Genomic DNA, 17068 nt, shown 5'->3' on the forward strand with positions numbered 1-17068 from the left:
TCACGGTTTCAATCCCTGGATGGGGAAGATCCCCTGGAGAAGGCAATGGCAACCCACTCCTGTGTTCTTGCATGAAGAATCCCATGAACAGAGGAGCCTGGAAGGCCACAGTCCATAGGGTCACAAAGAGTCAGACACAACTGAGCAACCAAGCACATCACACACACACACACACACACACACACACACACACACAGGGCAGTGAACTCACTTCCTCCCCCTTGAGATCCCGGAGATTAGCTCTGCGGTTGTCTCTGCCTCATATGCCCCTTCTCACTCAGCATCCTTCCCTGGACCTCCAGGAGGCCTCCTGCACGTGGGGAGCTGTGCTGGGTCAAGTTTAGGTCAGTCTGTTTGAACTGCAAATGTCAGATGGAACTGTTAGCATCACCAGAAACGTGGGCCCTCTGTCTCCTCCAGGGGAGACAATGCTTCTACCTCAAGGGGCCCAGCAGCCGGTGGTCTCTGCTGGTGGTCTGTGCTGGTAGAGATAAAGGAATGCAAGGGGAAGAGACATGACCCTGACTAGGAGCACTGAGAAAGCCTCCTGGAGGAGCATGACCTTGGATTGACCTTCAGCAGTGACCACCCGGGAGGGGCAATGGGGACAGACTGGCAGATTAGCAAGAGAAAGGGCAGTGGCTTTTTTAAAAAAAGTAGTTTCTCTTTTTTAAAGGCTTTTAAAAATAGTTCTACTAGATGCTGCAATTATTTTTTAAAGTAGATAAATTAAGGTTTTTAGTTGGAGTTCCAACATCAAACTCTCAAACATTACTACAATGAATAGACAGAGAAGTAGAAGGGTACACTAGAGCTGAAAAGCGCTATGGACCAATTCAACATAGCTAAGTTTTATACAATTTTCACACAACAGTAGGACACAAAATTCTGCTCAAGTTCCCACGGACTATAAACCGGGAGACACTGGAACATATCCAGGGACATAAAACAAGGTGCAAAAACTTCATGGTCTAAAGGTACTGAAATCATACAGACTCTGTTCTCTTAACACTGTGGATTGATGTTAGAAATCAATATCAAAGGAGGTTTGGAAATAACCCACATAGTTTCAAGAGCAAGGTTTAAAATATTTTATTATCACTGTGCAAATGTGCTAAGCCGCTTCAGTTGTGTTTGACTCTTTGCGACCCCATGGACCGTGAGTCTCCAGGCTCCTCTGTGTATGGGATTCTCCAGGCAAGAATACTGGAGTGGGTTGCCATGCCCTCCTCCAGGGGATCTCCCTGACCCAGGGATCAAACCTGTGTCTCTTATGTCTCCTGCATTGGCAGGCGGGTTTTCTTTACAGCTAGCGCCACCCGGGAAGCCCATATTCACTATTCATTATGAGTTGTAAACTGCGCATAGGACCGATGTTAATAAATATATTCACAAGAGAAGAAAGTTTAAAAAGAGGGTGAGAAAAGGAAAATAGAGTAAGGGCAGTGGGGAGATAGGACTGGGGTCCTTGAGTGGCCAACACAGTTTGTGAAAAGGGCTGGGAGACGCCTGTGAGAAGAGCCTGGGGGCATCCCTGGACAGGGGAGCAGGGCTCATTGGCTGCTCTGACCTGTGAGTTCTGTGGTTGGCGGGACGCCTGGCCCTTCCTGATTGGATGCTGCAGCGAAAGCCCGGTCAGCTCTGCCCTCCTCCTGGTCCACCTGCGGGCGGTGCAGTGGGTGTCCGGTCAGCAGTGGCCGGAAGCCCAGCAGCGCTCAGACACGCCTGTCACCCGTGCACCTGTGTTCTCGCCTCTCAGGGTCTCTTCTCTCTCCTGCGAGTGAGGTCAGCCTGCTCCCTCCCCTCTCCACCCTCCTTCCCCAGTCCACTGCTCCTCTGAAATCACTGCCCTCTCCTCTCACCTCCCACCCCATCCTCCACCTCCTCCTGTCCCTTTCCCTCCCACGACGCCCCCCATCTTTCCTCGTCCTTGGCTTCACCATTCCCTTGGCCCCTCTGGGGTGTGGATAGAGCCTCCACAGCCTTATGTCTTCACTTTGCAACCCCCTCCTCCATTTGTCCCCCACCCAGCAGCCTCATGTCTCCTGTAAAGATTTTGGGCTGAGTAGAAGGTATTTCCTAGTCTCTTCTAGCACTCACTAGAAAATGCCCCAATCCAGGCTCCTATGAAATCCTGTCTGACGTCAACTGCATTTTATTTCCTCATTCTGATAATAACCGGTTGCATGCGTTCATGCTGTTTTCCCCATCTCTCTCTTCCTCTCCCATTCATCACGGTCCACACCTTCAGGAATCGTGTGATTTTGAAAACACGGCTAAAGCTCACCCCACAGCCTCAAACATCAGCAGCGTCCTTCCAAGCATGCCTGTGTAGCCGGGGCCCATCCAGTCGCCCTGTTCTGCTGGAAGCTCAGTCCTCACTGGCTTTCTCTACAGCCTCCCTGATGGGTTCAGTGCACACGCACAGGCTCCTCACCTCCCTGCTGGTTAGGAGCCTTCAGTGTCTGTGCAATCAACACGGGAGCCCTGTGAGACAGCCAGGCCTTCTGCCCGGGACTCCACACTGACCTGCTAGAGAGTCACAGCAGAAAAACCTCAGGCCCCCAAGGAATGAATCTCTAAAGTGGTCATTACTAAATGCAGCAAAGTGAAAAAAGTGACCCCGTAGCTGGCTTTCACATAGCTAAATGTATTCTTTTTTAAAATTTTACTAAGTTTTGTTCTTCCTGTGTGTTTTTTTTTTTCTTTTGGCATGATGTGAAAGTGTTAGTTGTTCAGTCATGTCTGACTCTTTGCGACCCCATGGAATGTAGCCCACCAGGCTCCTCTGTCCATGGATTTTTCCAGGCGAGAATATTGGAGTGGGTTGCCATTCCCTTCTCCAGGGGATCTTCCCGATCCAGGGATATGGTTCTCCCGCATGGCAGGCAGACTCGTTGCTGTCTGAGCCACCAGGGAAGCCAGCCCCTTTTGGCATGGTGGGGAAAGGTAAAAGAGCTTTAATTTTAATGCAATGATGAGACAACTGATGATCGCTTTTTGGTTCTTATTTGGTTAACATGTTTGAAAATTCTTTGCAAAAATAAAAAGTTGGTTACCCTGTGTGGTCTCCCAGATTTGGGGGCGTTTTTGTAAAACTGTGAAATCCTGTGGTCTGGAAGCTACAGCCTTTCCCCTACCGTAAAGGTAAGGGATGGAGGCAGGAAGACAATTTCCACTGTGACAAAGTCCAGTGGTGGATGATGATTGCGTGGATTGGGTGATGACAGGGGACCTTGGAATGACAAGCAGTGGATGAGTTCAAGATGCATTTTTTGGCAAGATCTGGTGATGTGTGGGTGAGGGGTGAGGCAGGGGATGAGCAAAAGGGAGCAGGGACGAGGATGACCCACAGATTTCTGGTTGGAGTGGCTGGGTATGATGAAATCATTTACAGTTTGGCTTACTTATGAACGGGGTCTTTGGGGGAGGTTCACAGAGGCTGCATTTTCTCCTGGTTCCAGGGTTACGTGGAAGAGAAGCTCCAGGGCGAATGCTGTGGGAGATGCCTGCCCACGGCGTGCACCATTCAGCTACGAGGGGGACAGATCCTGATGCTGAAGGTGGGGGCAAGTGGAAGTCAAGACAGTCCCCTCAGATCACCATCTGCTTCCCTACTTGGGGATCTTTCCATCGAGAAAGAGGGGGCCAAGTTTGGGTCGATATTGACTTCTTTTCATACCCATTTCTGATTTTTTATAAAGAAAAGATGGATAACCTTTAGAAGGTATAGGATTTTCTCTTTGATTTAGTTATTCTTTCACTTTCCTCCATAAGGGGATAGTTGGTGTGGGCCCCCATGATTGAGAGTTGGTCGACCTCTAAGATTTTCTCCAGCCTCGATTATCTCTGAGACTGGGTAGGCAGTCAGGTGACAGAGATGCCGATCTGTGAAAGTTGGGATGGGCTGGTGAGACAGGCACCTAGTTCGCTCATCTCTCCGTCAGAGGCACTCATCTGTAGTTCAGCTATTGATTGGCCAATTTACCTCCACTGTGTCTTGATTCCTAATGCTGTTATGTGGTCAGAAAAGTTAAGGGATTCCCTACCTTCATACAGCCCGATTCCCAGTAAACAGGTTGCAAAACCGGACTGCACCTGGCCTCATTCTTGTCCTATGGTCCCCCACGTTGTCTCAGCAACTCCAGGGAGTCAAGGTCACTATTTGAAGTGGCTTTGAAACCCAAGGGCTGCCTTCAGATTTGTTCAGCGCACATCCTCTCTTTCCTTTTAGCGTGATGAGACACTCCAGGATGGCTGTGACAGTCACTTCTGCAAAGTCAACAAGAGAGGAGAGTTCATTTGGGAGAAGAGGGTCATGGGCTGCCCGCCCTTCAACGAACACAAATGTCTGGCTGAGGGGGTGAGCCGTCAGAGCCCGGGCCCTTTCTCCTTCCTCTCGACTGGCTCCATCTTTGACTGAAAAAAGAAGGTTCTTCTGAATGGCAGTCCAGCTCTGCCATGATTCCCAGTGTTCAAGGAGAACCTCAGCCTAGTTTAAAAATCAACAAAATTACAAAATCAAAGCCTGATAGAGAGATGAAACTCTCTCTATGATGCTCTAAGAAAATACCTCCCCTTGGGGGAGATTGGATCTGTGATCCTTGAATGGGGAGGTGAGAGACCAAACTGATTGATGGTCTCGCCTGGGAATGACAGTCCCAGAGACTCTCAACTGGAAGAGAATTCAGAATAATCAGGACCGTTTCAGCCTGCCCGGGTGGGGTGGTCAGTCTGCTCACCTTTGTGATGGGATAGTCTGTTCACTTCTGGGGACTTGGGCTCAGGGCTGTGAGTCCAGAGGCAGGACTTGGCTTGGAATGACAGAAAGTGTCCACTATGTACTATTTGTGCCTAACTTGGGACCTTGCTGTTTCCTTAGGGGAAAGTCATGAAAATTCCTGGCACGTGCTGTGACACATGTAAGTACGTTACCAATGGACTGTCCCTTGAAACCCATCAGATTAAGTCCAGCGGATATTCCTTGAAGTGAACTTCATTCTAGAAAGATAGCGCAGTCATTGCATTCCATTCTGCAGGGGACTGCCACCCTGCCTCGCATGTCCTTGGACTTCCCCCTACTCAAGCCCCCTTTCAGATGCCTGTAAACCGGTCTCTTTTCCTTCTTCCAGACTCCTGGCAATCACTAGCCTCTTACTTGCCTTTCTCCTCGCCGGGTCTTGGGTTGGTCACAGTCCTATCACAAGAGAGTGTCTTCTCTCTGCCACTGAAGCTCCTTGAAGACAAGGTGGCTTGATTTATGATCTCAACAGATGAGACACTCACTACCCCTCTATTCTCTGAGTATCCCAGAGAGAAGGGGAAGCGAGAAGCTGGCTGTGGGGCTGCAGAGAAACACAGTCTTCTCAAGGATTGATAGGGCTGGTCTCATTAACCAGTGTTATTAATCTCCTTTCCTTCACTCTCGCCTGTTCTTTTTTTAAATTAATTACTTTTTCTTTGGCTGCACTGTGTCTCCATTGCAGTGCCCAGGCTTTCTCTAGTTGTGGGGAGCCGGGGCTACCTTTAGCTGCGGTGTGCAAGCTTCTCATTGGGGTGGCTTCTCTGGTTGCTGAGCATGGGCTCTAGAGCGCACTTGCTCCGTAGTCATGGTGCATGGGCTTAGATGCCCCGAGGCATGTGGGATCTTCCTGGACTCGGGATTGAGCCTGTATCCCCTGTGTTGGCAGGCAGATTCTTTGCCACTGGGCCACCAGGGAAGTCCTTGGCTTTTCCTGACCTTGCACTGTGTTGCACGGGTTGGTCCCCCAGTAGTTACTGCAGCAGCTTTGGAGACGGAGCTCCAGTCTGCTCATCAGAAAGCATCTCACCACACGTTCTTGTTTCCATGAGCACATGTACCTCTCAGAATCCCAAAGTTGGTGCTGTATACTCTGGGTATAGAATTACTTGTCTGGACTAATATTCTTTAGTTTAGTTACTTAGCTTTTTTGGTTTGTCTGCTTGTTTTTGGATTCCTGGGTCCACGTTCCCATGTTTATTTGGAGGTAGAGAAAGCGAAGAGTTGCTCAGTTGTGTCTGACTGTTTGCAACCCCATGGACTATAGCCCACCAGGCTCCACTGTCCATGTAATTCTCTAGGTAAGAATACTGGAGTGGGTAGCCATTCCCTTCTCTAGGGGATCCTTCTGACCCAGGGATCGAACCTGGTCTCCTGCATTGCAGGCGGATTCTTTACCATCTGAGCCACCAGGGAAGCCCCTGGGAAAAAGAAAGAAAGAGTGAAAAACACGAATACCTTCAGTGGTCAGTCATTTGTTCTTCTCCTGATGGCTCACTCTGACAGTGCCTGGAGTTGCTGTAGCCAAGCGGCAGACTGAGGGGACACACTCTGAGAGCATCTCTCTCTGTGATTCCTGTCTTCATGGCTAAGATCAGGAAACCATCCAGGAAGAGACGCATTTTTCTCTAGGTGTGCTGCAGGGCAATCTGGCCATGGCTGTTATCTGCAAAACTAGCAAAGAGGCCTAATGGGGGCTTTAGTGCTTTCAGGAGACGGGGACCCTCCATAAGGAAAATAAGCCAGGCTCGAGGATTTAAATCTACTGTGTGTTGGCTTCAGTATGTTTTCCTCATTCACCCTCTTAATGTGGTTGGCAGGCTTTTGCTTTCAAATGAAATTATTTGGAAATTGGGAGGCTGGCTAATATGTAGTTAAGGTTGAATTAGATTTGGAGTCATCCAGGAATGGAAAACTCCCAGTGTTTGGACAGGCAACGGTGAGCTGACATTGAATCCTAGAATTATCCATGGGGCAAGGAGAGATTCAAAGCTGAATGCTGTTAACCCCTGAGTGGTAAGGAAACCCATGCCTGCAACCAGGAGATGGCTATACTCAAAGCAAAAGATTCCATAAGGGCCGCAAGGATATTCTCAGTCCCCAGGGAGACAATGACGTTTGCAGGGATGGATAGATATTAATTGTATTTATTGGATACTCATTGCCTGTTCACTTCTGGGTATAGTATAAGCAGGCTTCCCAGGTGGCACAGTGGTAAAGAATCCGCCTGCCAATGCTGGGGATGGAGGAGATGCAGGTTCGATCCCTGGGTGGGGAAGATCCTCTGGAGAAGAAACTGGCAACCCTCTCCAGTATTCTTGCCTGGAAAACTCCATGAACAGAGGAGCCTGGCAGGCTATAGTCCATGGGGTCACAGAGTTGGACACAACTGAGCATCTCAGCACACATGCAGAGTTATAAGCACAACAGGATTGCTCTGATCACTGTGGCTTTTAGAGTCGACAATTGTATAATAGTAAATCTTATCCGTCTACACCAAAGCACGGTGAATCTAGGCTCCTCTTGCAGTTAGAATTGTGCCATTAAGTGAGTTCAACCCAGTGATACCTTCATTTCTGATTGTGAAGGGTCAGGAGAAGCTGGGCTTCCCAGGTGGTGCTAGTGGTTAAGAACCTACCTGCCAATGCAGGAGATGCAAGTTCGATCCCTGGGTTGGGAAGATCCCCTGGAGAAGGGAATGACAACCCACTCTAGTATTCTTGCCTGGGAAATCACATGGACAGAGGGGCCGGGTGAGCTGCAGTCTGTATTGCAAAGAGTAGGACACGACTGAAGCGACTTAGCAGGAGAAGCTGAGGGGAACCAGGATCACTGACTTGCCCTCTCCGTAGCTGGCTGTGGTGACCTGGTTACCGTGAAACTGACCTATGTCTAGTGAATAAGGGAACTGGAGTGGAACGGGAGGACAGGTCCCATCTCTCACTTGCCCTGTAGGTGAGGAGCCCGAGTGCAAGGACATCACAGCCAGGGTGCAGTACATCAAGGTGGGAGACTGCAAATCTGAAGAGGAAGTGGACATTAACTACTGCCAGGTAAGGGGCCCTCGGTTCAGAGGACAGGTCTCTTCATTTGAACACCTCTCTTTAGATACATTGTGAAAAGATCTGGGAAGTTCATGGGGAGGAGATGTGAAAGAAACTAGGAACTTTTTTTTTCCTTTTGAAAGCAAATGTTTTATTGAAGTTAACTGAGAACTTTTGACTTGAGAAGACAAAAAAAAAAAAAAAAAAAAGCAATGATTCAAAGCTTCCTTTGAAGAGAATGGAGGGTTACTTATGGAACACAGGAGCTGTATTCCCCAGAGACCCATCAAACATGCATAGAAATTGCAGCTACAGGGCTGGGTGTGAGAGTTCCAATTAGGGGAGGCCTTTCAGACACACTGCCTGGCTGTCCTGGGTTCCTCTGGCTGAGGCCAGGCCTGGAGGAGGGCAGGTGCAGGAAGCGGGCTGCCCCAGAGCCCTCCCCACCCTGGGACTCTCTATCACGCGCGTCGCTGCCTCTCTCTTTCCCGCTGCAGGGAAGATGCACCAGCAAAGCCCTGTACTCCATCGACACGGAGGACGTGCAAGACCAGTGTTCCTGCTGCTCGCCCACGCGCACGGAGCCCATGTCAGTGCCCCTGCGCTGCACCAACGGCTCCATCATTCACCATGTGATCCTCAACGCCCTGCAGTGCAAGTGCTCATCCAGGAAGTGCCGCCCGTGACGCGCTGCCTGCCCGCCACGGACACCTGCTGCTTCCCGCTAGGCTCCGCGATCCCTGCTCTGCGCATGCGCACTCTGCTCCCGGACCTTCCCGGGCGCACAATAAAGGCCAATCCATCCTCTCGTCAAAAGCTGGTGGTTCATCCAGGTTGAGATGGCTGGGCTGCTCTGAGCCGGGTGCTGAGGTGGGGGCTGGGGAGTGGAGAGGGAGCCCAGGCTTTCACGTCAGATCCTTTTCACCCCCGAGAGAGACTACTCAGTGCAGGCACTGGACAATGAAGCTGGAAATGATTTAGACATTATCTCATCCACTGCCCTCTCCTGTCCCTTCACTGAGGATGAAAGTAGCTCAGAGAGCTTGAGTGACTTGCCCAAGGTCACACAGACGCTGGTGGCAAGGCCAGGTTCAGAACCCAAGGATCTGGACACCTGGGCAAGAGCCACATGGATCTCGTGCTGACAGATTCAGCCTTGTTCTCACCGGGAGGGCTGCATTTTTAGGCCTTTCTGCTTCCGCCGGATAAGAACCTCCAGGGAAGATAACCTTGGAGGCAAATGGCCTGAGTTCCGTTGAGTCGCGTTCGTGGGGAGTTTTAGCCAGGTTGAGGGAAGGAGGGATGGGTAGAAGTTTTATATAACTGCTCAATAATTCAAAGGCTGTCGCCCTTTATCCAGCATCACCCCACCTCCGACTTTGAGTAGTCTCTAAGGTCTCTGTGGGAAAGCAGATCCGGGGCCAGAGAATTATTAATAGCTGTCTCTCTTCTGACTGATCGCCTGATGCTCCACCCCAGGACGAGGTGTTGTTGGTGGCATGGGGCTCTGAGAAACTCAGTGGGAGGCTACTTCTTCAACAGAGGTTGTCAATTTCCCAGTGCTCCCATAGCCCGAGTTCTCCTTGTACTTGCTGACAGGATGATTCACTACCAAGGAAAAAGCTAAACTCGAAAAATCACATGTTTTGATTTAAAAAAAAAAAACACATCAGGGAGCAGGGTAAATAGGATGCTGAAGGAGAAACAGGTAGTGGCATGTGAACCAGGAGCTCTCCCACTCTGCACGCGTTCCAAGGTGGATGTGCCTCTGGGCCCTGCTCTTGCTGTTCAGTTGCTCAGTTGTGTCTGACTCTTTGTGACCCCCATGGACTGCAGCACGCCAGGCTTCCCTGTCCTTCACCATCGCCTGGAGTTTGCTCAAACTCATGTCCATTGAGTTGGTGATGCCATCCAGCCATCTCATCCTCTCTCACCTCCTTCTCCTCCTGCCCTTAATCCTTCGCAGCATCAGGGTCTTTTCTAATGAGTTGGCTCTGCATCAGGTGGCCAAAGTATTGAAGTTTCAGCTTCAGCATCAGTCCTTCCAAAGAATATTCAGGGTTGATTTCCTTTAGGATTGACTGGTTTGATCTTCTTGCAGTCCAAGGGACTCTCAAGAGTCTTCTCCCAGGACTCTCTGTCTTGTCACCCTCAGACCAGATGGGACAGTACCCCAAAGTGAGAGTCTTAGGAAGAGTCTCAGGGAGTATGGAGGGAGAGAAGAGATGAACCAAGGTGGAAATGTTTCTAGTCCTCTTGGCATTGGAAACACATAGGGAAGGGTTCCCGGGAGTGAGTGAAGGGCGTGTCTGGGAGAGAAAGGAGCCAGGATCCAAGTGTTAGAACATAGACTCTGGAGCGAGCTCAGCCATCAGAGATATGGGGCCTGACCTTTACACTGCAGTCTCCTCATCTGTGAAATGGGTACACAGGCAGTAAGACATAGAACGGTTATTATAACTCATTCCTTCGGGGAAGGCTCTGAGAAGGGTGCTGAGGGAGTGGATGTCTGTATCCATATCAGCCTTGATTACTCCTGGCAGCCAGGACAGAGCCCACCAGGGACGGGCCAGCGGTGGGCACATGCTGTTTCTGGTTTTCCTTCTGCTCAGCTCCCAGCTCCCTTTACGGTCTCAGGTTCATCATCAACTGATATAATGTACAAAGTAGGGAGGGACTTCCCCAATAGCTCAGCAATAAAGAATCCGCGTTCAGTGAAGGAGACATAAGTTTGATCCCTGGGTCACGGAGATCCCCTGGAGGAGGAAATGGCAACCAACTCCAGTATTCTTGCCTGAAAAATCCCATGGACCAAGGAGCTTGACAGACTATATAGTCCACAGGATTCCAAAAGAGTAGGACACGACTTCGTGACTGAACAGGCATGCATAAAGTGGGGAGCAGTCCCACCAGCCCACCTTATCAGCATGGGAGATGGGAAAGTCTGTGGTCATACAGAGCCAACTTGACACATATGTTAACATAGTACATTTTGTTTTCATTTTCTGGGTCCCTGATATTATAATGCACTCGCTTAATTTAGGGGCATCTTGGAATTATAGATTTCATCATGCAGAATGGCCCTTTGGAGGTCTTCTTTTCCATCCCCCTGCCCATGACTAGGTACCAAAGCCATTCCAGAGAGATGGAGCTTTTTTCCTAGGATGGAGCTTTCAACATCTGTTTCCTCAACTGGTCCCACAGTCTCCCTGGGAAGCTTTTCTAAAACCTGCCCCTCCCCTTACCACTTGCAGCCCCTCTTCCTGTCCCTGGGGCGAGATTCCTCCATTTCTGCTCCTTTTAGTCTCCAGAAAGGTGGGGACAGTTGGTGGCGGGTAGAGTGCAGGCAGGTGTGCGGGGAAGCACTCACCCCCAACCCAGGCGATCAGCGACAGGGCGGGGGGCAGCAGGGTTTCTGGGCGGAATTGGAAACTATCAGGCAGACGGTTCAAGAGATAATCCGGCTGAATGCTCACACCCGAACCAGGTTAGGAGGCAGCGCCCGGGGCAGGGAGAGCCGCAGTCTTACGGTCTGGCCCCTCAGCTTCATTAACCCGAGCGTGACCCAGACTCAACCCACCGCCGGGAACGCGCTTCTTCCTCCACGTGGCGCGACTAGCGGCCGGTGCGCCCAGGGCGCAGCAGCCGGAGGAGGCCGGGTGGCCCAGCGAGGGATGGGGGAGGAGACAGCAGCAGCAGGCAGGGGCGGGCACGTCCAGACGGAGCTGAGCCGAGATGGAATTAGCCCGGCGGCTGAGTAAGCCAGTGCAGACGCCAGCGCGGCCGCGGGACAGTCGGGGTTTCGCGTCCGGTGCGCCCGCTCCATGGCCACGACCCCGGGGCTGCATGGTGAGTCTCCCTTGCATGGACATGGTCTTGAGCGTCTAGAATGTTGCAGGACGGAGAGGGGGCTGGGAGTGAAGGAGAGGTCGGTGACGCCGGGTGAACCTGGAGGGGGCTTCGCGGAGTGGATCCTTGTCTGCTGGCTGGACAGGCGGACGTAATTTCAGTCTATGATCCCTGACATGAAAGCCCTTTGTTCAGTCCAAAACCGCCCTGTCCTGGGACTCCAAGCTCAGGGGTCCCACACTTGTCTGTGGAGCAATGGGTGCCTCCGGATGCTGGGGCACCCAGACCAGCAACTTCTCACCCTGGGGTGGCTCTCACCCTCGGAAGGCGAGGGGCACCTGGGCAGTTTCCTGGACACTCATGTCCTATCAAGGAGAAAAGAGGCAGGACAAGAGTCAGGGGATTGGTGCAGCAGCTTTTTGTTGATGAATTACCAATTCCAATCTCTTTATCTTCTTGTTACAAGTCAAGGGGTGTTTAGCACAACTGAATGGATGAGCAAACAACTGAGGTTTAATTCAGAAACAGTCTGCTGAGGGCAGAGGTTCAGAGTCACCCCCCGCAACTTGACTTTAGCCTCTTGGAGCATCCTCACAATTTCAGGAAGTCTCCCCCAGCCGTTTTCCACCCCAGGAAGGGCATTTACACCGTGGGAAGAACAGGCATGTCTTTCTCCGGGAGCTTATTTAAGAGGAAAAGCAAATTGAGGCAGCGTTTAGGGGAGCAGGGCATGGCCCTTCTGCCTCTCCAGGTGATACTGAATACACACGTGCGTTTGGTGGGGTTGACCCTGCCCAGAAAGGGATTCTGTCTGGAGTCTTGTTTCCAGTGGTTCATGAGAGAGGCGTGGAGTGGCGGGGGCCGGGGAAGGTGCTCACTTCACTGGCATGAACAGTGGGCACGGGCGACTGGAAGGCAGGAGTGAGTCTGGGACTGCGTGAGCACGTGTGGAGAGACACTCCGTGACCGTGTGAATGCTGGTCTAGGGCAGAAGTTCCTGCCGAGCAAGGTTCAGTCTCAGCCCCAAAGGCAGGTGGCAGGTGAGGGAGGATCTTAGACAAGAGGGGGCTCCTCCAGAGGGTGGCAAGACAACTTGTCTGGGCTTTGCTCTTGGGATCGGACATCAGAAACCTGCTCCAGCTTCTGGGCCTCCAGGGCCCAATCGTCCCTTCACTGTGGCTTGCCACGTGCCATCATTTTGGGAGCCAGGAACCTAAGCAGGTCCTTTCTGGGCACCTGCGCTGCTCTCTGAGTTGCTCCTAGGTGGGCCCTGGGCCTCTTTGCTGGCCAATGGAGGAGACTGTGTGAGCAGGGAGGTGGGTTCCAAACACCGGCCTCAGGCTCTGTCTGGTCCAGTTTCTCTGTCCCTTCTCTGCCCACTTCCACTGTGGGGCAGGACTAGGGTGGGGGGCCAGAGACACTGAGGGCTGTAGTGGGGCTTGTGTTTCATTTTCTCTAATGAGGACCTGATTTCCTGTTAATCCACCCGTCTTGTGGACACTTCAGCTGGCTGAGAGCAGCCTGGCTTTCCTAGAGCACACGAAGAACAGAAACTTTTGACCACTAGAGATGAGAATCTGGCCTCCAGCCACAAAGTAGAATCTGTCTGTATTTGTGATCAGGTTGCTGGCGGGGAGGAGTTTGAAAAAGGATTGCCTTCAAAGAAGGAACCAGCCACGTGGACACCTGGAGAATGGTCAAGCAACGGCATGCATGTATGCTAAGTTGCTTCAGCCGTGTCCGACTCTTTGAGACCTTATGGATCATAACCTGCCAGGCTCTGCTGTCCATGGGATTCTTTGGGCAAGAATACTGGAGTGAGTTGCCATGCCTTCCTCCAGGAGATCTTCCTGACCCAGAATTGAACCCGTGTCTCCGGCGGCTCCTGCATTGCAGGCAGATTCTATATTGCTGAGCTACCAGGGAAGCCCTCAAACAACAGCAGTAGACACGAAAGACCCTGGGGCAGCAATGTGCTTGGGCTGTCCAAAGAGTCGGGGGGAAACCCGGTGCCTGGAGGGTGAGGGAGAGGGTGAGCCAGATCACATGGAGTCTTGGGGCTCAGGCTGTATGTTTTTGACTTTCAAAGAGAAAGGGGAGACATATTTAGACACTGTGTATACAGATACCACAGTTCGCTTCCCGACAGCCTTGGGGTCAATATGAAATCCATGTCATTGAAGAGGAACCTGAGGTTCAGAGAGGTTAGGAAATACCCCTGTTACACTGGGTTCACCGTGAATCATCAGTGAAGGATAAAGTTGGAATTCCAACTCACTTCCCTACCACCTCACCTTGTTGCTCTCATTCTGTTCTTCAGAAACCATTAGAAGGGAAGTGTAGATGTTGGCAAGGAAAGGGTGGGTGGAAGGGTGGGTGGAAGTGGGGCCTTTAGGGAGATATTCATTTTGCAAGGCTGATAGTTGATGCTGTGGTCATATTCCAGGCAAAGCTTGCCTTGACACGGCTTCCAGTCTGGAGTCAACAGGGTTAGTTTATTTAGTGGGATCAAACCTAAGAAGGCCAGCTGTCATCACTGAACTCCTATGACAACGAGCCACTGTGGTTCACACTGGGGACATGCTTTAGGGAGCACTGGCTGCCTGAATTCCACGTTGATGGTTTACAGGCACGTGGGAGCCTGACCCACTGCCTGCAGAGAACTTGCCCAATGTCTGATGGATTCTGGTAATCCCAGCTCACGATCACTTCTATGGATCCACACACTACGAACCTGTGGGGGCAGCGCACACCAGTTCAGAGCACGCTTGTGGAGCCAGTGCTCAGTGCTGGAGCTGCAAGGATCAACAGGGCACACGCACACTGGACCGTCAGGACCTCACATTCGCCACTCTTGGTGCACTAAGGTCACCACTGTACTCACTGTTGGACATGAAAGGAGGAGGCGGGGTCAAGAACAGGCTTGTTGAGACCACACCAGTGAAATTAACCACAGCTATACTTCACAGTCTCCCTGGTGGCCCAGACCGTAAAGAATCCGCCTGGAGTGCAGAAGACCTGGGTCCGATCCCTGGGTTGGGAAGATCCCCTGGCGAAGGGAATGGCAACTCTCTCCAGTATTCTTGCCTGGGAAATCCCATGGACAGAGGAGCCTGGCAGGCTACAGTCCATGGGGTTGCACAGAGTCGGACATGACTGAAGCAAATAATACTTTCACACTTCATAGTATTAATACATTTCGAGATGTACTAGAGGTCTTTCTTTGGCTCCTACGGACAACCTGCCCTCCCTCCAGAAACTCTAAGCAAATAATTTATAAGTCCATCTGGCTGACAGTTCTCCATCTATGTTAACTTGCGCTGAAACTACAAAAAGATGACAGTTCTTTCAAGGAGCTGGGTGAGATCCTTCCCCTACTGTGTAGCAAACACAAATATAAAACATGCCACACTTGCATCTTTTCCTTTTTTAAAACAAATTTCCTTTTATTTTATAGAGTATTTTTATTTATTCTATGCTCCTGACCAGGCACCGAACCTGTGCCCTGTGCAGTGGGAATTCAGAGTCTTAACCACTGGACCCCCAGGGCAATCCCACCCTCACATCTTCTGACTGGTTCACTGATTTCTAGAAAAATGGCAAACCTCACACTTTTCTAGCAATCACTGATGCTTGTTATTCATCATAAACTAATTAAAAATAGCTTAAAGAATTTAAAAGTAATGATACATGCCTGTTGAAAATAATTAAATAGAAAAAATACCAGTTTTTAATATTTTGGTAATGATTCTTGACCCTAACTCCTTTTTAAATTCATTTTTATTTTTTTGCTACATCAGTAACTACTATTTCTTATTTATCAACCTTCAAACAAATTACAAGAAAGGAAAACCTAGATACCATAAAACTTAAGGGAAAATGAGCAAATGCCAAAGAATGAAAGATTGGGAACATATTATTATATCAGCCAAACCTAGATAAGAATAGGTACTGTAATTGAGCAAAAACTTACCTATGAACCTCCAGACAGGCAGATCAGAAAAGAGATAATAAGTTACATGGGTCCCATTGCCTAAGAAAATGAGACTAGTTCATCAACATTAAACTTTAAGAAGAATGCCACAGTGGTATTTGTGTGACATATAAGACATTGCCCAGCATAATGAGCTGTCGTTTCATTACTAGCTTTTTAGAAAGGGTATTCTTTCTCATGTGGGCATTTATTTTATTGTGTCTGTCTTTTATTTTAAAAAAGAGGTGTTTCTGTTTTATACTTTTCTGGTCCATTCTACTCTATTATACTGAAAAAAAAAAAACCATGCTGTTTTCAAACCATTAGATAACCGACTATCTTTCAAATCATTAGATAACCAACCTCTAGCTTGAAAAACAGTGGCCTATGGGCTTCCCAGGTAGCTCAGTGGTAAAGAATCCACCTGCCAGGGCAGGAGATGCAGGTTTGACCCCAGGGTTGGGAAGATCCCCTGGAGTAGGAAATGGTAACCAGCTCCAGTATTCTTGCCTGGAAAATCCCATGGACAGAGGGGCCTGGCGGCTACAGTCCACATGGTCGCAAAGGGCTGGACATGATTGAGTGAGACTGAGCACCGACGCACAGTGGCTTGTAGCCTGTAGAAAATGCAGTGGCTAATAGTCCATTTTGACCAATGGCTTACAACCTCTTTTCCTCGCCTTTGTGAGAAAGGAATACAAGACTCTCCCATCTGGAGCAGTTCTTACCCAGTGCCTATCCCTTGTCACTTCCCTTCATCGTGAAGAACATCCTTTAGCATTTATTTTTTTTAATGAAATTTTTATTTTATATTGGAGCGGCGTTATTTACGATGCTGTGTTAGTTTCAGGTGGCCAGCAAAGTGATTTGGTTATACATGCACATACATCCATTCTTTTCATTCCTTAAAATGCCGTTCTGCTGGTGAGAAATCCTCTCAATTTTTTCACCCTCCCCAAGCTCCAAAATTCCACACCACAAAGCGCAGAAGAGACGACTGACCAGAAATCCCTCTCTGCTCTTCTTTTCTGCATCTCAATTTTGTATCCCCTCTTTCCTTGAGCACCTGCTGTGTGCCAGGTCGCAGTGAGGGCCAGAGATGACGTCCAGTCCCTACCTCTGAGCATCTCCCCCAGCTTGGAGCGTGCAGGCACGAGGGAGTTACGCTGTCTGTCAGCTTGGGGGAAGTTTGAACAAGGCTCTGTAGCACGAGTATGGATGGTATCTCTGTGGGCTGAATTACTGCCTGTGTAAGCAAGCGTTAGTCCTTCGGTCATGTCCAACTGTTTGTAAGCCCATGGATTATAGCTCACCAGACTCCTCTGTCCATGGAATTCTCTAGGCAAGAATACTGGAGTGGGTTGCCAGTTCCTCCTCCAGGGGATATTCCCGACTCAGGGA

General features: G+C 50.0%; 1 protein-coding gene across 1 annotated transcript in view; it reads left to right on the forward strand.

Moving 5' to 3' along the window:
- VWF (von Willebrand factor) overlaps positions 1-8661 on the forward strand; it is a 123612-nt gene extending 114951 nt beyond the window's left edge. Inside the window, exons 48-52 of the mRNA XM_027967983.2 lie at positions 3465-3563; positions 4235-4363; positions 4883-4922; positions 7757-7854; positions 8343-8661. Of these exons, the coding sequence (XP_027823784.2) occupies positions 3465-3563; positions 4235-4363; positions 4883-4922; positions 7757-7854; positions 8343-8531 (555 nt within the window). The 3' untranslated portion in view covers positions 8532-8661. The remainder of the gene's footprint in view (positions 1-3464; positions 3564-4234; positions 4364-4882; positions 4923-7756; positions 7855-8342) is intronic.
- Positions 8662-17068: the final 8407 nt, after the last annotated feature.

Source organism: Ovis aries, chromosome 3, assembly GCF_016772045.2.
Source record: "Ovis aries strain OAR_USU_Benz2616 breed Rambouillet chromosome 3, ARS-UI_Ramb_v3.0, whole genome shotgun sequence".
Taxonomy (NCBI): Eukaryota; Metazoa; Chordata; class Mammalia; order Artiodactyla; family Bovidae; genus Ovis; species Ovis aries.